The sequence below is a fragment of the Hyperoodon ampullatus genome (genome assembly GCF_949752795.1).
Source record: "Hyperoodon ampullatus genome assembly, chromosome: 2".
Taxonomy (NCBI): domain Eukaryota; kingdom Metazoa; phylum Chordata; class Mammalia; order Artiodactyla; family Ziphiidae; genus Hyperoodon; species Hyperoodon ampullatus.
This window is the reverse complement of record NC_136915.1, coordinates 148,712,533-148,737,037: the sequence shown is the minus strand read 5'-3', so window position 1 is coordinate 148,737,037 and position 24,505 is coordinate 148,712,533. Positions and strand designations below refer to the sequence as shown.

The 24,505-nt window shown below is 45.1% G+C and overlaps 1 protein-coding gene across 2 annotated transcripts; it reads right to left on the bottom strand.

Moving 5' to 3' along the window:
- Positions 1–4,684: 4,684 nt before the first annotated feature.
- LOC307049139 (eukaryotic translation initiation factor 2D) lies at positions 4,685–22,979 on the bottom strand (the record flags this gene model as incomplete). Of its 2 annotated transcripts, XM_079698529.1 has the most annotated exons (15): positions 4,685–4,884; positions 6,398–6,572; positions 9,390–9,510; positions 10,577–10,672; positions 11,399–11,488; positions 11,859–12,008; positions 12,130–12,233; positions 12,625–12,670; positions 14,293–14,410; positions 14,911–15,164; positions 16,987–17,094; positions 19,669–19,759; positions 20,233–20,316; positions 21,808–21,998; positions 22,924–22,979. In XM_079698529.1, the coding sequence occupies 15 exons, from the start codon at positions 22,977–22,979 to the stop codon at positions 4,814–4,816; spliced, it is 1,755 nt and encodes a 584-aa protein (XP_079554655.1). In that variant the 3' UTR covers positions 4,685–4,813. The 2 variants fall into 2 exon arrangements, with proteins under 2 accessions (XP_079554655.1, XP_079554656.1); XM_079698530.1 differs by lacking the exons at positions 14,293–14,410; positions 14,911–15,164.
- Positions 22,980–24,505: the final 1,526 nt, after the last annotated feature.

The window sequence follows — 24,505 nt, the reverse complement described above, 5'->3', positions numbered from 1 at the left end:
CTGGTCCTGCTTCCTCCTCTCCCGATGCCCACGGATTAATTTTTATTATTAGTTATTATTTTGCCACAGACACTTTTTCTCAGGACACCTCTGTTGGGTGCATCTGTGCCCGCCCAGCAGTTCCAGACGTGGCACAAAATCTCTGATGGACACGTGTGTGCGTGGAGTTGGGGCCTGCCCACCGTCACACTGTGTGCCCTCTGCACACTGCCCAGGAGCAGCGCTCGCTCGTGTGAAAGATCCGCCACGTCCTCTCACCATCGGCAAGCCTTTCACAAACCAAATAGTTGCCTCTCTCCACACCAGCCGGCAAAGGAGAGAAAAAAGATTTTAGAGATATATGTTCTTTCTCTGCCTTTTATTCTTTTTCAATTTCTTTCTTATTTGCCATCCACGGTTCCCTTATTTATGAGTCCAAAAATTGTAGCATATTCCTTTAGCAGGTCTGAGCTGAGCCCCTGAAAGCACGACAGTGCTCATAAAAGGACTGTCCCCCACTTTCCCCAGGTGCCTGTTGTTCATGCTTAAGGGAAAGTCATAAAGCCACTGGCTCAGGTCAGGAGCACCGAAGCTGAGATTGCCTGAGAAATTTCCAGAGAAGCTGCAGCCGGCCCTGGCCCTGATGGCCCAAAAGTCTGTGCACATGTAAACCCAAAGGCATATATATCTGTGTATGTGTGGTCTTCAGCCATATCTTTGTCAACAACTCTTTGTTTTTGAGTTACAGTTTTGAATTTAATGTTGCCATCATCCTCATGTGTTTCCACCAAAGGGAAACCAGCCATTTACCATTTTTAAAGTCTCCTGCTGAGTACAGAAATCAGGCAGTCAAAGCCAAAACATGTTGCAGATAAATGTGTCGAAGCTGTCTTCAGCCTTCCCCAGGCTAGAGAGCAGAGGCGGCCTGGCGGTCTTGGTTTCCCTTTGGCCTCCAGCACTGCCTCTCTCCTCCCACTGGGACTCTGGGATCTCCAGGTACCGCCAGAGGAGCTGCCTTGAGTACAGAGGGGGGAACCTCCAACTCAGCCAACTTGGAGACCTTTATGTTCGAAGAATGGCCAGCCGTGGGGCTGGCCTCCTGCTGACCTCAGTGCCTTTTTGTTTTCAAAGAGGGACAGGAGCAGGGGCATTTGCTTGAGGCTCTGCTGCTGGCTTGCTCCTGCCAGGAAGTGGACCACGGCAGTGTGGGAGACAAGGCCAGGAGAATCTTCCCTCCAAGTATGGGATGAGGGTCGCAGATCTCCTTCCCATCTAAGGTCTTGGGCTCTGACTTCCAAGAAGTGAGGTCAAACTGCCCGGACAGAGCAGATCAGATTCCCAGCTCTGCATGTGTACTGGCTCCTTGCTTAGGTTCAGACTTAAAACTAGCCAAACAATTCAAGCCAGTAGCCAGGACTACAGAGACACTTCTGCACAGAGGGAGAAGGACTCTGGGCTTGCAAAGCGGGGCCAGTTTTCCAGTGCAGCCTCTAAGAGACCATTTCTTCGTCAGCCTCTGAGAGACCATTTCTTCATCGTCCTCTGCCTTTGCAAGTCCCTGTTGGGTTGGTTTGAGCCCACGCTTCTTTGTGTAGCCTCAGAAGTTCCCTCCCTCCCTGACCCTTGCTGAGTCCACATGCCCCTGATCACAGAAGGAATGCAGACCCCTCATCATGCAAACTACTTAGTCTTCAGAGCTGCAAAAACAGGACGAGTTAAGCAGCTCAAAAAAGATTTTTTACATCATGAAAACCCTAGTTATCTGCCATTGCCTGCTCAGCCTTATCACGTCCCCCGCTTAAAAAATCTCTCTCCCTGCTGTATATCGACAGGAGTGGGTGCAGAGTCCTCTTTTCTTCAAGCTGCATGTCTGTAACATGAATAGAAGGCATGGCTCCTGTGCAACCGCTGTGAATGCTGCTGAGACCCTCCCTCTGATGGGGTGGCTATTTTATTTTTGAGAAGGAAACGAAGTCATGTACATATATACATAAAGGCATATAGCTATATATAAAGAGATAGTGGTCTTTATGAAATAAGAAAACTATAGGAAAATTCAGACTTTCTCTAAAGCACAGTTAGACCAGGACCCAGGCTGAGGCCCTACCTCCGAAACAGTAGTGTGTAGGGAGTGTCCCTTCCCTCCCAGGGTGGGCATGACTGCTGGAGTGCCTTCTACTGTTGTGTTACCCAGTGCGCAAAGTGTTTGTTTTGGGGACGTTTTCTTTTTAAATGTCTTTCTTATATGGGTTTTACAGAAAGTAATAAAAGCTGGTTGCAAAAATCATTCAGACCAGAGATGTGTTCCTTGAACTTCCCCATCTCATGGAAATCGGGAGCTGGGAGAGCGGGATGGGAATAGAGGAACGCACACACTTTGTGTCCAAGTCAGATTTCCTTTTGCCAGCGAACGGAGGAATGAAGGCTACTGTTCAAATCAGCTTAAGAAAACCGTCCAAAGGCATGGGCTGGGGGTGCTGCCTAGGTGACTGGCTATTCTGCATCCCCACAGAGCAGGAGAGGAAAGGGGACTTACTACAGAAAGAGTACTTAGAAAAGAGGAGGGGCTTTCTGGAGCTAAGGATGATTGAACACCAGAATAGGCTACTGAGTTAAGCAATGATTCTTCTATTTTCAGAATTATTTTAAAATTAGATAGGAATGTGTCTTTGAAAGTTTGAGATCATCTCACCTGGAGGAAGAGGGCTAGATGACTAAAACAGTCCTTTCACCTTAGCTCTGACGTCCATCAAAGGAACATCTCAGTAATCGTGGCAATAACCACGTAAAAGTTATTAGAAAGAAATTCTCACCTGCCTTCCGGTATTGATCACACACAGTGCAATGAATGGGGGCCCTCGGAGCTCATCCAGTCCACCCCCAGCCTCCCTCTAGGAGAGCACCCCCTGTCCAATAGACATTCTTAAAAGTGTCCAGGAATGGGGCACATCTGTAATGTTTGCTCACCTAGACCTCCAAGAAGTATATCTTTCAATAATTTTGCCAAAACCCAGAAATGAAGCAGTTTCTGCTTTTCACTGAAACTCATTTGGTTACAATATGGGATTAAGTTTAAAGTTGTACATTTGACCTTGGTATAGATTATTCAGTTTAGCACATAGAAAAAGGAATCCTTTGCACAGCCTAACTCTCCCCTGCCTCCTCACATGTACCTATGTTATTCACAAGGAGGAAAGGGAAGATGAGTCATTGCAAATGTGTCACCATTACTGGAAAAACCATTTGAAGCACAAGTCTTGACAACACTGTTTCACAGCAGAATTCTGGGTCAAACCACAGTAAAGAGTTGGATGTTCACTTTAGATCCAGCCTCACCATTCACTGGCTTGTCTTTAGCAGGGATTAACAAGGCAAGACACAACCTCTCTGAGGCTCCAATCCCCCCAAGGTTGTGCAAAACAAATCACGTCTGTGAAGGAACTTTATAAAGTACTACATGTTATTTGTATTCTTATGAGGACCATATTTCATGACTGCCGTACATACTGTGCTCCCTTAGATCAAACTCTGTCCAAGGGTTCTGCTGTAACAGAATCTTGTTTGGGGTCAATTTCTAGAAATCTCTTTCTCAGTTTCATATTGCTGATGTCAACAGAGTGGATCGGTAAAAAAGGAGTTTCCTTACAGTGAGTCAGCAGTGAAAAGGACAATTATTCAGGGCCTAATAACAAAAGGCAAGGGACCTCACACACACATTTTCGTACCCATCCCCTTCTTTTTCAAGCCCCAGATGGGGAATTTGTGAATATTTTAGATAGTTTCAAGCCTTTATCTTGGTTTAAAAAAAACAAAAGTGGTATGACCAAGGAAAAAAAGGAAGTAAACTGAAGTGTGTTTTTTTGATGGTAAAACCAAAGAACTCTGCAGTTATTCAGCTTAGCCCTTCTTCCTACCGTACAAGGAGAGCCCTGGTGCGGAAATGACTGCCACAAGCTGAGCAGGGACCACAGCAGGGGTTCTGAACCTTTCTGGCATCGCATGATCCTGCTGGGAATTTGACAAAAGCAGGGTAACCTCTTTTAGGAAAATGATCATACAAAATCTTGCACACTCTTTCGGAGAAGTTCGTGGACCCTCTGAAGATCAACTGATAGACCTCTTCCATGAGCCCCAGGTGAAGAAATCTGAGGCTAAAGAAAGCATTTGTTGGCTAAGACTTCACTGTAGCAAAGCCATAATCTTGCAGCCACATCACAATTTACGGCTGTTAGTGGCAGTTGCCAATGTTGGGGAAAAATCATCATTGTATAGAATTCCATGTTCTAATGTGCTTTCACTGTTTCTTATTCCTGTATAGCCTAAACTTTACTATAACTTAGGGCCAACCCTTCCTTCTTTTGCCTTGATTGATGACAAATATAAATACCTATATAAATAGCCCTTTAAAGATGTGAAGGAATGATTTGGGGCTAGGAGGTTAATTAGTAGTAGTAAGGTAGTAAGAATAGCAAGAGGCTGTTGAATATTTGGTAGAGGGACTTTAAAAATGGGAAGGGCCCACTTGCCTGAACTCTGTTTGGGCTATTCAGCCTTGAAAGCAGAGGATGAACTAAAATGACTGAAACCACATGAATGGAAAAGGCACTCCACAATGGCCTTGAGTGTCCATTTAAAATGGCTTCTGATCTGAAAACTTTGTACATTTTAGCTAAGTGGAGGAAACAAGAGGGAAATCAAATTTAGATTAGAATAAAAATTTATTTTGGTAAAGAATTATATATTTTTTTAATTTGCAAAAGCAGAAAATACTCCTATAAATTACCAGCCCACAGCTTGGATTTCCTCTGGATCAACCACATGAAACAAGAGTCTGTCACTTCTTCTTGCCAGGTTTGGGGGCCTTTTCCAGGCCCTGGATGTGTTTTCGAGGAAGCCGATACTCTTCTACAATCCAAAAGGCAGAAACTCCTCAGTGAAGCATGTGTATGCTCTCCTCCCCGCAACTCCTTCCCCTTTGTCTACAATGACCCTCCTTGGCCCCGACCTCCAAGGTCCCCAATCTGCACAGCTACCTCCTGGCCCTCTTGCCCCACTGTGTGCTCATTCCTGCTGTCAACTCTCAGTTCAAACCATTTCCATCATATGACCTGCTCTTCTACACCCAGCTCAAACTCAACTCCAACGGGAATGGACCATTTATCCTTACACCTCGAGGATGAAGTGTGTATTTCAGCAATTTTCACGTTGATAGCTACCTTCTAGGTGTACTCCAGGCATTTATAATTTTCTCACAAGACAGAATGTGTGTGTCTGAGTTCAGTCATGTGTTTATCTTTTTTCCTCTGTATTTCATATGGGGTTTTTCACTTAAAGGGGCTCAACTGTAAAAGTTAACTGCTGGGTACTGCCTTAGACCATAAAATAAATTTGCTTATTGAGCAGTTACTATGGGCCAGACCCCGGGCATGAAAAAAGGATGAAAAAGGTCAGGTCTCTGATTCAAGAAGTTCAGTCTAACAGGGAGTTCAGACAACAGAATAAATTAGCCAAGTTGTAGACACTAACCAGAAATACAAACACAACTGGAAAGTACTATGTTAGCTGTTTTTTAAATGTCAATTTAAGGAAACAGAAAAAAAAAAAAGGGACATGTTCTAAGACAGGCTTCCTGTGACCCCTGAGCTGGCCCAATGAGGCTTTAGGTCAGGCTGTGAGAGGCCACACAAGGTGAGGGGACAACACAGAGGAAAGCACCCAGGTGTGAATGTGCAGGTGCACACGGGGAATGGCAAAGGAGACCAGCACGGCTGAAGCCTGGCGTGGGGATCAGGGACCTGCCAGAGAACCCGGGTGGAAGATGGGGTTGGGCTGGGGGGGCCTTGTTTATTGAGCTTAAGAGTTTATTCTGAAGGCATTAAAGAGATATAAAAAGTTTTTCAGAGAGGAGTGATGTGATCACATTGTTTTAGGAAGCTGACTCCGGCAGCTGGAATTGAGGACTGACTGGAGGCTGGGTGACTCAGGGTTGGTAGAAGGAACCTAGGCTCAGGAGTCAAGCAAATCAAAGTTCAGAGCCCAGCTGCAGCACTGAACAGCTAAATATCTCAGCGCAATGTACTGAAACTTAGTTTCCTCATCTGCAAAACAGAAACAGTTCTGCAGCATCATGATTCAGAGAGACCAAGCCTGCAAAAAGCCCAGCAAAGTGCCTAGCAAAGTTTGGGTGCTCAACAAATGTCTTACAAAAAAAGGAAAACCAGGAAGAAAACTACTCTACTAGCATGGTGGAGAAAACAATGAATTTGGGGGCTAAAGGATCTAGTTCAAACATTAGTTCCACCTCTCTCTGGCTGCTAAAAGCTACATATATGGTAAACTCACTAGGGTGAGTTTAGTTGGTAGGAAGATATTTGCCAAGTTAGACCAGTGTGTCTGCTTCTTAAGAGGGGATGCTCACCAAGCAACAGCCGGCCGAGGTGGTGGATCTGATTTCCCTGGATCTGAACCTGCAGGATGTCCTTGGTCCCAGGGGCAGGAGTGACAGTAGTGCTAGCCTGGCATCGCTGCTGGAGGATGGTAGCCACTGAGCATGGGTCCAGACCATAGGCCTCCAAGTTCCGGACCACAGTCACCTGTGGGGGACAGAAAACTGATGGTGGGTACAGACCACATGCCCTCCCCTCCAGAAACCTTCCAGGGCCTCAGAAGCCTCCTCACCCACTATGTTCACCATCCCTACAACCATGGTACCTTCATCCAAATAATTCATTTTTGTGCTTCTAACTTGATTTTTTCTTTCTACCCCAGCCAATACAGGCACACCTCAGAGGCATTGTGGGTTCGGTTCCAGACCCACCATGATAAAGCAAGTATCACAGTAAAATGAGTCACATGAATTTTTGGTTTCCCAGTGCATATAAAAGTTACGTTCTCATGAAAATCAAAACCACAGTGAGGTACCACCTCACACTGTTCAGAATGGTCATCATTAAAGTCTACAAATAATAAATGTTGGAGAGGGTGTGGAGAAAAGGGAACCCTCTTACACTCTGGGTGGGAATGTAAATTGGTACAGCTGCTAGGGAGAACAGTATGGAGGTTCCTCAAAAAACTAAAAATAGAACTACCATTGATCTAGCAATCCCACTCCTGGGCATATACCCAGGCAAAACTATAACTCAAGAAGATACATGTACCCCTATGCTCATAGAATCACTATTTACAATAGCCAAGACATGGAAACAACCTATCTATCATTCTATTTACAGATGAATGGATAAAGAAGATGTGGCATATATATATGCAATGGAATATTACTCAGCCATAAGAAAGAATTAAATAATGCCATTTGCAGCAACATGGACGGACCTAGAGATTATCACATTAAGAGAAGTAAGTCAGAGAAAGACAAATACCATATGATATCACTTATATATGAAATCTAAAATACAACACAAATGAACTTATCTATGAAACAGAAACAGACTCACAGACATAGAGAACAGTCTTGTGGTTGCCAAGGGGGAGGCGGGTGGGTAAGGGAAGGATTAGGAGTTTGGGACTAGCAGATGCAAACTAGTAAGTACAGGATGGATAAATAACAAGGTCCTAGTGTATAGCACAGGGAACTATATTCAATATCCTGTGATAAACCATATGGAAAATAATACGAAAAAGAATATATATATGTATAACTGAATCACTTTGCTATACAGCAGAAATTAATACAACATTGTAAATCAACTATACTTCAATGAAATATTTTTAAAAGTTATGTTCTCACTATACTGTTAAGTTTGCAATATTATGTCTTAAAAAACAAAGTATATACCTTAATTAAAAAATACCTTATTGCTAAAAAGTGCTACCCATCACCTGAGCCTTCAAGGAGTTGTAACCTTTTTCACAACAGTAACATCAAAGATCACTGATCATCGATCACCATAACAAATTTAATAATGAAAAAATTCATATACTTTTTTAAAGTTTTTTATGGAGAATTTAAAACATAAATAAAAGTAGAATAGTACGATGAGCTCCCATGTACCCATCACGAATTTTAACAATTATCAACTCATGACCAACCTTGATTCATCTATATCCCCACCCACCCCCATTCCTGTGTTACTTTAAAGCAAATCCCCCTAGACATCAGATCTCGTCTGCAAATATTTCAGTATGTATAGCCAAAAGACAAGGGCTCTTTTTAACATAAAGACAAAACCATCATCACACATAATTACACATTCAAGAAATGGTGGCTATTGCTAATTATTAAGGTTATCATTGTTTGGTTCTCATTTATTGAATGTTTACATGCCAAGTACTATTCTAAGTGCTTCGCCTACATATATTCCTTCATTTGATCCTCACAGTGCCTTATGAGGTAGGTATTATCCCCATTCTTCATATAAGGAAACTCAAGCAAAACGACATTAAGTAACTTGCTCAAAGTCAAGCAGCAAGGCAAAGGCCACACTGGAACCCAGGTCTCTAATCTCAAAGCCCACGTTCATAACCACACACTATACTAGAAAGTTCTTTATTTTGAACCCAAGTCTGGCTTGTTGGGATTTCTACCCAATAATCTTATTTCTGTCTTCTCAAGGCATACAAAATAAGTGCACTCCTTTTCCCAAGTACAGCTTTTCACATATTTGAGGACAGATGTAATTTGTTCCCTACGACTTTGTGTTGCCAAGCTAAACACGCTCAGTTCCTTCAGCGATTCTTTTTTTCTTTCCTTTCTTTTTTTTTTTTTTCTTTTGGCTGCATTGCGTCTTCGTTAGTGCGTGCGGGCTTTCTCTAGTTGCAGCGAGCAGGGTCTACTCTTCATTGTGGTGCACGGGCTTCTCATTGCGGTGGCTTCTCTTGTTGCGGAGCACAGGCTGTAGTCACGCAGGCTTCAGTAGTTGCGGCACGTGGGCTCAGTAGTTGCGGCACGTGGGCTCTAGAGCGCAGGCTCAGTAGTTGTGGCGCATGGGCTTAGTTGCTCTGCAGCACGTGGGATCTTCCCAGGCCAGGGATCGAACCCATGTCCCCTGCATTGGCAGGCAGATTCTTAACCACTGCACCACCAGGGAAGTACCTCCTTCAGCGATTCTTTAGTAGTTATTTTCACTGAGCAAGGCCCAAGAGGTAACAGAATGAGTAAGAGCTGAAAGCCCATACCATAGTTCTAAGAAAAAAGTAAATATAAGATCTTGTTTACTTTTAGAACCAGGCTTTAGCAAGTTTCCTAGCACAAAATCCTAGAGAGCAGTGAGGGAGGGGGTCAGCTTTACCTGTTTTACATAGGGCCTGGCCCAGTCACACAAACATGGGTGTTTCCTAAACAATCTTTGAGGCGTTTAAGGCCAATCTAAAAACCTCCAATCACATTAGAGAGACTAGAACTTAGCAGGCACATTAAATCACCATCTTCAAACGTTGTGTCTTTTAAAAATTACCTTTTTGTTAGAAGCTCTCTGTGCTAGGGTGATTTCAATTGGGCAGATTTTGCCTTTCTTCACAATGGGCTCCTGTCCCGGAAAGGTCACTTGATAGGCAGGCTGCAGTTTTTCCAAACATCTGAAACGGGAGTTAATGAGTTGGTGACTGATAAAGCCAGCAGAAACCATTTCCTCATATCCCATTCCCAGCAGACAGCTAGATGGAAGCTGAGCTTACAGGTGGTGGTTCACCTCTGCCTGCACAGTAGAATCATTCAAATCAGCTAGGGAGCTAAACCCCAGACCAATTAAGTCAGAAACTCTGATCAGGAAGATTCATTTTTTAAGCTCCCCAAAGTGTGGCCACAGTCAAGACCCACCGACTCAGGGAAGGGAACATCCGAGACTCGAGCCCCTAGAAACTGTCCACTTGCCTGGCCTCTTCTGAAAACCTGCCCAGGTGGGCTTGTGGAGTTTACTATCTCAAGAGTCTCCCTCACCCAGCACAATAAAGTGCTGCTTCACATTTCTGACATGCTGCGATCATGCATCATTTATAGACACCTTTACCACAAGGAATTTCTACCTTCTGTCTAACCAGATTTTCTTTTGCTAGCATATATATTGAGATTGACAAACTTTTTCTAGTAAAGGCCAGGTGGTAAGTATTTTAGGCTTTCAAGGGCCATATGGTCTCTGTTGAAATTACTCAACTCTGCCATTTAGCAGGAAAGCAGCACAGATAATATGTAAACAACTTGGTGTGGCTGCGTGCCAATAAAACCTTATTTACAAAAACAGGTAGCAGGCCAGATTTCGCCCACAGGCTATAGTTTGCTAACTCCTTATAGAAGTTATTTTCAGTTTGGGGTCTACGGAAAAGAAAGAGTCTAAGAATCCTTCCTTTGAAAAGACTTTAAGACAATCCCCACCCGCCACCCACACCTTCTTTTTTTGAAGCTCTTCTTTCTAATTAATGTTCTTCTTCTCTCTCCTTCTCAAGTTCTTCTATACTGTGTTGGCTCAAATCGCTCCAAAGACCCTCCACATCAGAATTACCCAAGCCTGTGTTTATGCAGACCGACATGGTGTGAATTATGGAAAGAAAGTCAGAGATGATGAGAGGGACAATTCTGAAGTCCAATGTGATAGACATTAAGGGGAGGGGATGGAAACATTGGGGAGGGGCTGCCAATCCCCACTACCTGTTCAGGAGACTGTCCCATGGAAGCTTCATGACTGTGTGCTGTTCACCTTTCTCTAAGATGCAGTCACATAGGATGGGATCCAATTTCACAAGACTAAAGGGAAAGAAAAGGCAATAAAGAACTCCTAGCCCCGCCCCTTCTGATCCCAGGGTCCACTCAGGATTCATGTGTTATGTGTTGTTTAAAGTCGTTCAGGATTATTAGAACCAATTAGGGGTTCACAGTCCATGAAGCAACGTACCCTCTGGATGGGAGGTACACGTCTGCTTTCCTAGAACAAAGGAGAAACAGGCAGTGGAGGGGAAAGCGGGATGGGAAAAAAATCCGAAGACCGGGATCCTGGCTCACTTCTGCTACTAACTAACCATGATTAAACCAGTAGTTCCCAACTTTTTGATCATGAGGGTATCTTTTGAAATTAAAAAAAAAAATTAGTGAAACACTCTTCATTTAGTAGTTTACCTTCTATATCCACTTACTAAGAAAATAGAGAATACCAAAAAGCTAAGATGACTTTGGTAAAATTTTTTAAAGTTTAGACATTTTGTTCCTCACAAGAGCAAGTGCCTTTGAAAATCAACAGTAGATACATATGAGATGATGCTTATTCAGGCTACAGTCAATGTTGACAGCATATCTGGATCTGACTACCTTAGACCACAGCTCTAAGTGTCCGCAGCCTGTGGTTTAGACACCACTGGCCTTGGTTATTTCTGGCAGTCTGTGATCTCCTGCACCCCTCCCTCCCAGCCACCCTGTACGTGCTCTGAAGATGAACACTGAAGGACATGGGGCGAGCTCCCCTCCCCATCCACTCACTTTTTGTTGTCTGCATCAACCAGGTCATTTTTCTTGGCGTAGTTGATGACGATTGTTCGGACCTCACTGCCCTCGAGGATGCTCCCCTTCCTAGGTGAGAAGTGACAGGGGGGCGTTATTCACGCTATGCTGGGAGACAAACTGTAAATACCAAGATTCACTTCCTGCTCAGCAGGGCGCTGTCCTCAGCTTCTCGACCTCTGGGTTCTTCCCTTTTCCTGCCTGGGGCCAGCAGGGCCGTGTGAAGAATAATTACAGGTAGAAAAGGGAGAGACCTACTCTCTCATTCACTTAGTCCAGAGACCCTTCCCAGGGGAAGGAGGCTTGAAGCTGGATCTGGGAGAAAGGGAGGAGGGGGCAGAGCAGGTTTTGCCAGTCACAGAAGAACACTACTCAGGCTGAAAGGATTATAGGCCAGAACACCAAGCAGGCAGAGAAGGGCTGCTCTCCAAAAACTCACTTGTGGCCAGACTCCTGGAAGAGCAGGGTCATGCTGGCTGGGACACAGTAGAGGGATTTTATATCTGGAGGGTGATAGGGCTGTTCCCTGCTACCCTCCTGGATTGTCTGGGAGGTCGGGGAGGGCTCGGGTATGACGAAAGATGTGATCCTAAAACCCAGCAGAAGGAAAGAAAAAACACATTTTATACTAGCGTCTCGGCGATTCCCGGTCCGTGGCCCAGGTGCCCTGGGGCCAGCTGAGCTGCGGTGACCAGGCCCCCTGCACTCACCTCGGGTGCTTCCAGTCCACAGCCACAATGCTCTCCACCCCTTTGCTCAGCTCCTGCACCTGTATAATCTGCTCCTGCTGCATGTGCTGCAGGAACTTAGAGAGCTAAGGGAGAGAGGGCCAGTGGTAGGGGACCTCATCGACTCTGCACACACACTGAGCACCTGAGACATGCCAGACACCGAGCTAGGCAGGTCCCGGGGAGGGATGTGGGACAGTCCCTGTCCTCATCCAGTTAGGAAGTGAAGGGCCCCTACCGGTGAAGCCTTTCAGAACTTGGATCAGATATAAAGGGGTGGGAAGGAGAGAGGGGAGTGGGTGCCCACCCAACTGCCTCAGCCCAGGGAGAGTTTCCTTCCGCCCCCTATACCTGGAACCAAAAAGCCTAATTCTAGCCTCAGCCCTGCAGATAGGGCTTCCCCACGTCCACCAGATCATGCCACGTGTGCCCCTACACAGCTCCCTGTGTGGGTATGCAGAGAAGGGACCCGCTTACCTTTTTGTAGCTTGACTTCTTTATGTCCAGTTGTCGTCCTTCGGGGCTGATGGCAGATGGAAAAGGCAAGTTAAGCTAACAAAGCAGTAGTGGTACGGCCTGCCTGACACTGAGAGGAGGACATTTTCCTCAGCCTTCCTCCTGTATGTTCAGAAAGAGGCCGCTGTTCCAGAGCTCTCTGCCCATCGGCAGCATCAGAGAGAGATGCAGACTTTAGCTGCTCCAGATCCTTGCTGTCCAGTAGGCCTTTCTGTAAAGATGGAATGTTCTCTGCTATCAACGTGGTGGCCACTAGACAAACGTGGCTATTAAGCACTTGAAACGTGACTAATGTGACTAAGGAACTGAATTTTAAATTTTATTTAATTTTAGTTAATTTAAATTTAAATAGCCACACATGGCTTGTGGCTACTGTACCAGATACAGCTTTAGATTCCTTTCAAACTAGACAACCTTCTGTGGCCTCAGAAGTTTCACCGCCAGGTGAGGCTCTGCAACACCAAGCTCACTGTGGCAGCAAGGCAAACCACATCCTGCAGGCCAAATCTGGCAATGCCCATTCATCTACTGTCTATGGTTGCTTTACTGCCACAATGGCAGACTTGCACAGTTGCAATAGAGACTGTAGGGCCTGCAAAGCCTAAAATAATTACTATCTGACTCTTTATAGACTGTTGGCTTTGGGGGAAAGATCCCTAATGAAAGCTGTAATCATTCTATCTCCCCAGAATGTACATCTTCTCTCAAAATGTGACAAGCAAAAGCAGTGGGATTCATAGGGATCCCTTCTAGAACCCACCCCAGGTTAAGAACCTCTACCCCTTTCCCAGTTACTTGCAACCCAGCAAGGTCAATACAAATTACCAAGTATCCTGCCACACACTCCAGACCTCATACTTGTATAGAATGCCTTAAAGAAGCTCACATGTAGAGGAAGAGAATTACATTACAACCCCTTGTTTAAAAAACAGAGCAAAATTCTCAAAAAGAAAGAAGTTCAGACTTGAGGTGAAAATCAATAAGCAAATCTCCTGACATGATAATATTTACTGGGTGCTTATTAAATGTCAGGTTATTCGATCTTGACAGCAATCTTCCAAGTGTTAGAAATCAGGGCTCAGAGAAGCCTGGTAATGGGCTCAAATACACCTTTGCTCCAACACCCTGGGGAGCTGGCTTTTGAGCCCAGATGGCTCAGTCTTCAAAGTCCAGGTTCAACCCACATGTAACACTCCCTCTGCTGGTGGCTGTGTGTGCGGGTCGGGTGGGGGGGTTCACACCGATTCTTCCTGCTGACACAACCTAATCTGGCCCACCTACTCTTCAGAAAGGCGTGAGGGGACTGAAGCCTCCAGAACAGACAGGCTGCCCCAGGGCCCTTCCGGGGCCGGACATGGCTGCCCAATCCGTAAAAGAGCCCAGAATCACCACAGCAGAGGTAGTGCTCAAAGCGCCTTGCGCATTTTAACCTTCATTTCCTCGACATCCTTTCACTGGCTAAAACTTAAGTCTTTAAAACTCAGTATTTGCTAGATCAACCCTCCACTTCGCTCTTTCCACATCATGTCCCTAAAAACAATTCCCCCATCAGCCTTGTCCTATCCTACCACCAAAGAGCAGGAGACAGACCCACCGCCCGGCCCCCAGCCCACACCATGCCTTCCATACCAGCAGGAGAACATGTGGCTGCCCAGGAGAGTGCTGGTGAGTAAAGGGAGGTCAGCCTTTTTGACGCGGTACTTCAAAGCACGCAAGAAGCATCTCTGCAACAGTTCATCCATTTGCTCTGCAAGGAGAAGACAAGAACCACATCCTTCCTGAAGGCCGCAGAAGGCCCGCGCAGCACAAGATAACTCCCCGCACGGTGACATCCGTACCTCACCCCTCAGCTCTGAAGGAGCCCATTCCCAGGCACCAAAGCTCCCACACTCTCTAGAACACTGAGCCTTCACCGAGGTCTGACCTCATAGAACGGGTCAGGCCACAAAGTCCCACCCAGCCAGGCGCAGATGCTTCTCTGATAGAGAAGTCAGAGCCAGAAGAAAACTAAGAGGGCCGTGTAGCTGGGAACAGTCCAAATAGCAGAGTCGACGGGTATCCAGGGAAACGCGACATATGCGCAAGACTCCCAGGTAAGATGGCAAAGGGCTGTGGCACCACCCTCACCAAAACTAAGGCCTTTCCCCGCCCCTCCCGGAGCCCTGGCGCCGCTCTGGTCGGAAGCAGAGCAGAGCGCTTCAGTCCCTACACTGAGAGGCGAGCGCCCTGCTCCTGCCAGGGCTGTACCTGGAAGGGTCTTGCTGTCCGTGGGGCCTGGGCTCAGGCCCCCGACACTGGGGTCTTCCGTAGCTTCCGATGGGGACTTCTCCCCACACCTCTGCTGAACCTCCCCCTCCTCCTCCTCTCCCTCCAGGGTCAGGCGCCTCATGTCTCCCTGCAAGGTGGTGTCTGCCTGGACAGACCCCTTCTCTTCACTGAGATCTGGGGGATCCAGGGCCAGTGGAGCAATGGATGGTGGAGAGGACTTGTCTCCAGATCGCCTGCAAAAACCTCATGTCAGAAACAATGAGCAGCAGCCACAACACTCTCCAGCCCCAGTCAGGGGGTCAGCAGGGGTCCAGAGAGAGTAAGACCCACAGGCAGGGGTGTCCAGGAGAGGCCAGAGAACCTGGGTGTGCCTCTCAACTCTGTTTCCAATTCTGGGCCCAGAGAAGTCCCATGCCTCAGTTTCCTCATCTTTGAAATGGGGAGAGTAATTCTTGCCTCCTCCTTAACCCAAACAGAAACTCAGGGACAGAGAAAAATTAAAGACAACATAGTTAAGGTGGAGCTCCTCTTCCAAAGTATTCCCTTCATATAAATTAAAAATAAAACCATTTTGAATTAAATAACCAAATGAAGATTGCAAACGCATCTGTAGTACCAGTTTGGTGAAATACAAACCCAAGGTTGAGCGTATGGAACAAATTACAAACACCTGGACTGCTCAAGACTGCTCAAGACTGCTTCTGTGTTAAATCAGAATGCAATCTAAAATAGATAAATGACAAGGACCAACTGTATAGCACAGGGAACTATATTCAATACCTTGTAATAACCTTTAATGGAAAAGAATCCGAGAAAGAACATATATGTATATATCTATATCTAGAATCACTAGATATACTAATGGTCACTAGAATCACTTGGCTGTTCACCTGAAACTAACACAACATTGTACATCAACTATACCTCAACTGAAAAAAAAGAATGCAATCTAACCTGCAGAGTAGAGATTACAATGGCTTTATGCCACTAAGCCTTATGAAGACAGGAAAAAAAGGGATGCCACATAGCAGAGCGGGAAAAACAAAAAGCTTTATGTTAACTAACATTATGCAAGTCCAACAAAGTTTTACTAACAGCCGCAGCAAGGCTTATTAAGTATGGCTACTAGTGAGGCCAGAGCGTATGTTTAGGCTATTCTGATCAGGTAAATACCATAAGTGTTTTCAAAGGGCGGGAGGAGGGGAGACTGAGGCAGCCACTGATAAAACAATTTAGACAACAGGACCTTAACTGCCCAGACTAACAGTCAGACAACAAGGTGCTGGGAGTACGTGAGTAAGCAGACCTCAAATGCCTGCTGAAACCCACACTGATGAGGCTGTACCTCCAGCAAAGCAGGGCTTGGCCAATACTTGGAAAATAAGTAACTCCAAGACTGACTAAAACTGTAAGGGTAAATCTATACCAACAGGCCACAACACTTGGCAAGAAGACCAGGTATACTGCTTTCGAGAAAAGCACTACTTACTATTTTGGTTAAATGACAAGAAAATAACCAGAAAATAAACTCACATACAGCTCCAGGGAGCAACCGTCACAGTGAGAAAGTGCCAGTTCCGTAATGAGGAGGAGATCCGAAATGTGGAACTTGAACAACAGGAAAGTCATCAGGTTGTCACCCTGGTGCCTGAGGATCTACTCTACTTTGATTTGGATTCAGAGGTGAGAATTCCCGAGCACTCATCATGGGGTCAGAAAATGCCTAAATGTACACGGCAGAAAAGGCCAGATCGACCAGTGCCATAAAAATAAAGAACATCACTGTACTGAGAGGCAGAGAAGACCATCCCCAAGGCCTTCTTCCAGCCCTAGGATTCTATAATTCACCTGGGAAATAAAGTTCTCTGTAATTTCTTTTCTAAACAGGCCAAAAAAAAAAGATCTTTTCTCCACATGTTGCAAGGAAATTAATGTCTAGGGTCAGCAACTTGACTAAGGACACAGCAGGCATCAAAACTCTCGCTTCTCAATCCAGGCCCTGGGCTCCCTCCGCCCACCCAGCTCCCTATAAAACAGAAAAAGCATGGAACCCACCACAAGTGGTCCTGGTAGGTGTGGAGCACAGAGAAGCCCCTTCCCTTCAGACCTGAGGTCAGCATCTCGGCTGTGGACCTGGCAGCAACTCCGATGGCAACGGGGGCTCTGAGAAGGAGGAGGTCAGAGACGAGGGTCAGGGAAAGTCTTCCAGGAGGGCACATGTCAGGACCAGGTTTCCACACGTGTGTTCAAACTACCACGGTTGCAAATCTGATGCATCCACTTGTATCACAGAGCTAAAACTCGGTGCAGTCTCAATCTTATTCAAATTACCTACACATATGACTTTCAAAAATTCCTTGACCAAATATTCCTTTCTGTGTAGGTAACTCCTCTACTGATGTTATCATTGTTATATTCTTATTATGAACCAAACCCAGGCAGGACTCAGAAGGATATTTAAAGTTCCCTTTCTTTAATTTCAAAAAATAAATTATCTCCCCTATCATAAAACAGGCATAGCCATCCTATATGGAAATTCAGAAGGGAGGCCATTCATATGCCATAAATTAGGCTGAGGGATGCCAGAGGGAAGAGAGAACAGAGATACAGTGGTACCAACGAAAGGTTCCTTCTGAGTTGGTTCTTTATAACAGGGCTTGCTCTGTATAACATCTATCTAAGAAATGGATGCGTCCAAAATATCAGAAACAACCACATTTACAATAACTACAAAAAATTTCCAAAGCCCAAATGGGAAATCTCTGTCAGCCCACTGTTACTCAGCAATGCTCACACATTGCCTGTAAGGATTGGTGTCCAGCTGGCTAACAGGAGGGGAATATACAAGCCTGGCAACGTTGCCTGGACCCAAGGGAGACGATTCAAGGGCAGATTTCCCAACACCTGAACTTCAAAAAAACGTTTGCTAATCTGGTGGCTCCACTTCCTGTGCCCATGGGTCAGTTCCTGCCACAGAATCTTTGAATTTGGCTTCTTTCCCAGTTCCTAAAAGACGGGTCTTTGTCTTCCACCCTTGGAATCGTCAATGGCTCAAGAACTTCGGTCTCAAACCTGTCTTGTAGTTTTAGTAAACTCCCTTGTACCCTCACCCCCTTCCATAAACCACCTAGGATTCATTCCCACATACATTCTAAATGCCAAACTGAGAGGCCAAATACACATTTATGTAGTTTTCTCCTATCTTGCATAGAATACTGGGGGGAAAAAACAATAATTTCACCATTCTTTTCAACTTCAAGTTTTGCTACAGGTAAACAAGGAAGGAAACATTTCTAGGTGCTTGGTTCCCAAAGGTTCAAGGAAAATGGGAGAATATGAGCAACAAAAATAAGATCTTTAAACACTGACCCCTCCCATGCCTACCATGTTTCCCTCGCAAAGAACCAATGAGTAAAATAATAAGATGTCATTTTTCATTCAGGATGATACAAATGAAAATGACCCATCATATCCAGTGTCGGTGAGCATGGAAGGAAACAGGCTCCATATACCCTGTAGGTAGGAGGGAAAACTGACACAGCATTTTTATAGGGCAACAGAAAATATGCACGATCTTCAGCCAAACAGTTCTGCTTCCTAGTATCTACTTTAGAAAAATATTGGCACTAGTGTCCCTAGAGGCATCAGGAAGATCTTGTTTGTGATAGAGACGAAGTAGAGGCAATCACAATGTCCACTAGAAGAGGACTTTTCCCATCACCCCATAGTGGGTAAAAAGATTCAGCTTATCTGTGCTTGCTGACATGGAAAATGTCCCCACTACCTGAAGTGAAAAAGTAATAGGGATAAAGTTTGTTCATTTGTATTTTTAAACATACACACCCCAAACCATACATTTTATATGCACGTGTATATATGCATTGAAGAAGGCTGACAAGGACATGCATCAGAATGATAATGGTTACTTCTAGGACAAAAGGATTATGGGGTGAGAGGGTTTTGATTTTTCAGAACTGTTCATACCATTACTTCCTAATTTATTTTAAAAAAGACACACTGTGGTGATGGCTGAACAACCCTGTAAATATACTAAAAAAAATCACTGAAGCGTACATTTGAAACAGGTGAATTTTATAGTATGAAAACTATATCTCAATAAATCTATTAAAAATAATTAAAAGATGAGGATGATGATGTGGATGTTCGACAAAAATAATGTTGAAGTCATGCAAGGCAGGAAAGACCAAGAAAATGTCACAGACAGGAGACTAAGAAGACATGACAACTAAATGCAATGTGGTACCCTGGACTGGATTCTTGAACACAAAAAAAGAAAAAAAAGACATCGTGGGAAAACTGGGGAAATATGCATAAAGTCTGTAATAGTGTCAAAAGGACTGTACCAATGTTAATTCCTTAGTGTTGATAACTGTACTGTGGTTATACAAGATGTTATCATTACAGGAAGCTGGGTAAGGAGTATTTCAGGACTCTACTATACTTGCAACTCTTCTGTAAATCTAAGAAAAAAATTTTTAAAGGAGAAAAAAAACAAATAAATTTTAAAAAAGAAGCAGCAGCAGCAGGAGCAAATACACTTGGCCCAGATGTATGGACACCCCACAGGCTCACTGCCATTCCCCACTCTCTGATTGCTCAGGAAGAATATGTTTTTTCTTTTAATCCTTTATCCATATGCTGTGAAGTTGTCATTCCCACCCCTCCCAAGTTTTCCCTAGGTTTTTTCCCCATAGGCACAGCTGACTGGCACAGTACCTGTTCCCCACCAAGGCAATGGCACAGAGGTCACCCTTCTGTACCTGAGGCAGACCAGCAGGGGGCACCACTAGCCCTGGCAGCATCAAATCTGTAGGAAACAAAAGCATGGCAACTAACTCCACAGTTTACTTCATCATTTATTCATTTGCTCAACAAACATACATTTGTTAAGCATCAACTACATTATTCATAATGAAAATAAAAAGTGGCAAACTGAGGATCAGACCTTTTCCTTCTGGGAGACTAGTGGTCAAACTGAAGCACCAAGCTGAGGGTCCAGTTCCATGATCTATCTTGTTCTGGTTTCCTAAATTCAGTTTATTAATCTAAAGTATAGCATATGGCAGTTCACAGAGCACTTTCATGTCACTTATCTTATTTAAGCCTTACAGCAGGGTCAGAGAGCTTATGGAAGCAGCCAAGTAAGAGATGCAACAGACATGAGGGAAAAATTCTATTTTTCAATCATATGAATGCACAAAATGGGTACATTTATTAAAGTAGTTGGCCTTTACTAAGTAGGTTTCAGCCACTATCCAGAATATAGGAAAATACTCTTACCTGCTCCCCCCACCAGTTTTTCAAGCACCAGGGGCCATGTTGTAAATGTTGGTAGAAGATCAGGATAAGACCACAGGGTGTACACTGTCCAAGAAGAGAGCCAGAAAACACTTACTGCCCAAAAGTCAACCCCCTGGGGAATGGCAAAGCCAAACACTAAGGCCACATTAATCAGGATGTAGAAAAGAAACTCAAGTCAAAGCTAGAGAGAAGGTTGTAAGGAGATGCCCAAAGAAGTTGCATTCTTTTTTTTTTTATTAGGTTACCCCAAGTTTGTGAAGCGGTTTATATGTTATATGCTATTTACTTTAGACTCCTTGCTTCCTTTAGCCTTAGAGACCTGCATTCTTTACATATTTATACTGAGCTCTTTGCAGTAGTTTCTCTCAATCTATGATCTTGAGAATTATCACTTTTACTGGTCGGAAGACACATGAAGTGAGCTACAGCTCTAAGAGTCTGTTTAGTTGCCAAAGTTGGATATTTATGTGTAAGGCTAAAACTAGTGATGAAGTGAACATCTGCTTTTCCTGTCCAGTATCCCTTTTCCCCTCTCTGGGAAATGAGTGCCCCTTTTCCTGTGGGAAACACATTCCATATAGTTTACATCAGGCTGACTCCCTTCTCAAAGAGGCTGCAGTCTTGAAGAAGGCGGAGCCTTAAGAAACTGGGTGTCACTTGAGACTTGGAGGCACCTATTGTTCCACCTGCACTGCAGCAGCCAAAAATGGCCACAGTGGATAAAAGTAGGGACAGAGCCCCAACGAGGATTCCTTTTATGTCCTCAGAAGCAAGTAATCCGAAACCAGGGCACCAGCCTGTAAGAAATTCTGAAACTTTCCCATGTTTATTATTTTTATTCTCTCTGTTTCCACAGGGATTAGCAGTAAAACCCTTAGATCAAAAAGGGCTTGTATGTGTACAGCAGCAAAGCAGGGTGGGGGTAAGGGTGGCCTGGGGTAGGAGACTGCACTGCACTGCTGCAGCCAAGCTGGGAGGAAGAAAAGCCCCCAAATGACAAAGTAGGTGTCGGCAGCCATGGAAAAGAGAAAAGGACACTGCCTCCCTGAGGTCTGTGACAAAGAAAGCAAGCAAAGTATCCTGAGAGCCAGACAAGAGCCTAAGAAAGAATCCCTGTGAGACATCTCAACCAAAGTCCACCACTAAGACAGCTGGGTATGGAGTTTAACTAACCCAGCTTCTTTCCCATCACAGTATCTCTTCAGTATCTTAAGAAAATTCCACTAGTGAAAGTTTTAAGAAGCATTTTTTACATGCCCTGAAACTCCACCCTTTTCACGACCTCGGCTCCAATCCCTACTTAACCCACTAGAAACCAGTGTTTCTGCACCTCAGAATTTCCCTTGGCAACCACCCTCTTTTTGTGTTAACCCTTTTTTCCCCTCACTTCTATAGCAGTTTCTGATCTTGAAAGACCCAATTCTAGGGACACTAAATCCAAAAAGATTCTTAGGGAGATTTTGCATTTATTGGTTTTAAGGAAGACAGATTAATGGAAGAAACAGATGTTAGGCAAGGACCATAGTAATGGCCATCTCCATCCCATTGCCATACCTGTCGGATATAGATTTTTCTCCAGTTCAAATAGGATGGGGTTACCACCACTCACGTACACAGTCACTGCATCCCCTCTGTGAGCATACAACTTCACAATGTTGAGTTCTTCCTTTCCAGGTACTAACTCAGAGATCTGATCCGTTCCAAGAGTGGGGAAAACAGCTGTCACATCGGCCCGAAGCTTTCTCCTGCAGAGAGCACACATACCTCGTATGTATGCTGCCTGGATGGATTTTAATAAATATTGAGGACTCAAGACTTACTATAAAATCACGAGGCCCAAGAAAAAGACTGGTTGATGATGCCTTATTCTCACTCTTCCAAAACATCCCATTCTCTTTCTCATCCAATGTCTCATCTATTTTCACATGTTCCTGGGGCATGTCTTTCCATTTTACAAAGAGGAAAAAACTGAGATCCGGTAAGCAACCCAAGTTAGCCTGCCACTGGAAACTAAGCCCTGCCTTCCTGACTCCACACAGAGCGCCTGGACCCACTCCTTTCTCATCTATGCTTGGCCAATCTGTCAACTTATGATTAAACAGCTCTGCTAGGGCACCAAGAATGACAACTATAGAACACTGCCTCCAAAATTCCCAAGGTGACACCTTCATTTGCAAAACTGAACAGATAGAGTTCTTACCACATGTGCCTTATCCCCTCTCACCTCACCCTCCACCTGTCTCTCCTGCCAGTGGTAATCACTAGACACTTCTTCTCGTATACTTGTAGTTCTCTGTGCCCCATCTAATCTCTCCCAAGGGACTCAAAGCTCTTGGTAGGGCAGGGACCCCGTGTTCCTTCATTTTGGCATCCTCCACGACACCTTAAACAGACTGCAGTCAATACGCGCTGATTGAATTATACGCTTTCTCGTAAACTCACTAAAATATCCAAAAGACAGCCTGGGAGATAAATCAGGCCTCCTCTCCATCTTCACTCTCAAAACACGTCTAACTCACCCTTGCCCGCCTCCCGGGGTCCCTCCTCCGGCTGTACCCCTCGGCCTCCACCCCAAGTCGGCTGACCCAGCCCAGAAAAGGCTGTGAGCCAGCCGAGCTTCAGAGATGTCTGGGTGCCCTGGTGGGCAGAGCAGGCTCTTCTCTCCCTCACCTGTCCGACCCCTTGATGGCCGTGTTGGACTTGACCCGAAAGGCCTTGGCAAACATGTCTGCTGCAGTGGCCTGCGGAAGAGAGAGACCACAGCAGCCAGGGGCTGTCAGGAAAGCGCGAGCACGGCAGCTTCACAACCCGCAATCCTGGGGGCAGCCATGCTTGTGCCCGGCTGGGAAAGGGGCCCGGCTGGAAACCGAGGCCGCGCAGCTTCCCGGTCACCCCTAGTGGCAAGGCTGGGAACTGAAGCATGGGGGGCGGGGCCGGAGAAGGCGGGGCGGATCCCTGCGCGGAGCGGTGCACCCTTTCGCCTCACCCCTTCGGCCCGGCTCTGCGCCTAGGTGAGTGGCTTGAGCGGGCGCGTCTGTAGTATCTCTGGGGCCAACAGCGATTCCGTTCATTTTTACTCCATCAGCGTTCTAGTGTGTTGAGTAGGAGCTCTGCCAGCTCTCATTCCATTCAGTTTAGTTCAGCTGCACAAAATTAATTGAACTCGTGTTTTATTAAACTTGCAGGCCTCTTGAATGCTTTTCTTCAGGGCTTTTGTTTATTAAGATCTTTACATTTTATTGCACACTTGGGGCCTCAGCTAGAATTCTTTCCGAGATTTTCTCCTTCCTGTTTTTTAATTTGCATGAGGTGATAATAACAATAACAAGGAATCCACTTTAGTCCCAGGTTTGACCTCCTGTTAAGAGGAAAAAACTATACAAATGATCTTCAAATCTGTTATTTAAAACTTTTTTTTTTTTTTTTTTTTTTGCTGTATGCGGGCCTCTCACTGCTGTAGCCTCTCCCGTTGCGGAGCACAGGCTCCGGACGCACAGGCTCAGCGGCCATGACTCAGGCTCAGCGGCCATGGCTCAGGGGCCCAGCCGCTCCGCGGCATGTGGGATCTTCCCGGACCGGGGCACGAACCTGTGTCCTCTGCATCAGTAAGCAGACGCTCAACCACTGCGCCACCAGGGAAGCCCTCAAACATTTTTGGTTAAACAACCCCACATTTTTGGACCTTTTTAGGTACCTTTTGCATGCAGGCATTATTTGGGGGGATTTTGTTTCCAAAGCAATTTTAAAAACTCAGAGTGCTTATAAAAAAATAATTTTGAGGCATAGTAAAATCAAATTATGGTTTGGCTTCTCCCTAGCAGTTTGATCTTGGGCCAATGGCTTATCCTTTCTGAAACTCTTACATTCTCTGTAAGATGTGGAGGTAATACCTACTTCACTGGGCTTCTGTGAGAAACCACTGAGATAACGCATGTGATATATTGCAGGGTGCTTTGAAATTTTCCCATAAATGGTAGATATTAGTCTCAAACAAGCAAACAAAAAACAGTCTAAGGCAGGGGTGAGGGATTGGGTTTCCCTGAAAGGGACTGCTGTGTACCCTGGAGACAAGGATTTAATCACCTGGGGTCCTGGCCCCTACTAAACTTAATTTTGCTAATGAAAATTTCAGAGCAGAGTGTCCATCCACCAAGAAAAAAAAAATCCTGATTGCTTTAATTGGGTGATTCAGTCACACAGAGGAGAAGTCCATCTGGGCTATAACAAAGATGAGGCCTTGCACAGTCTCTGT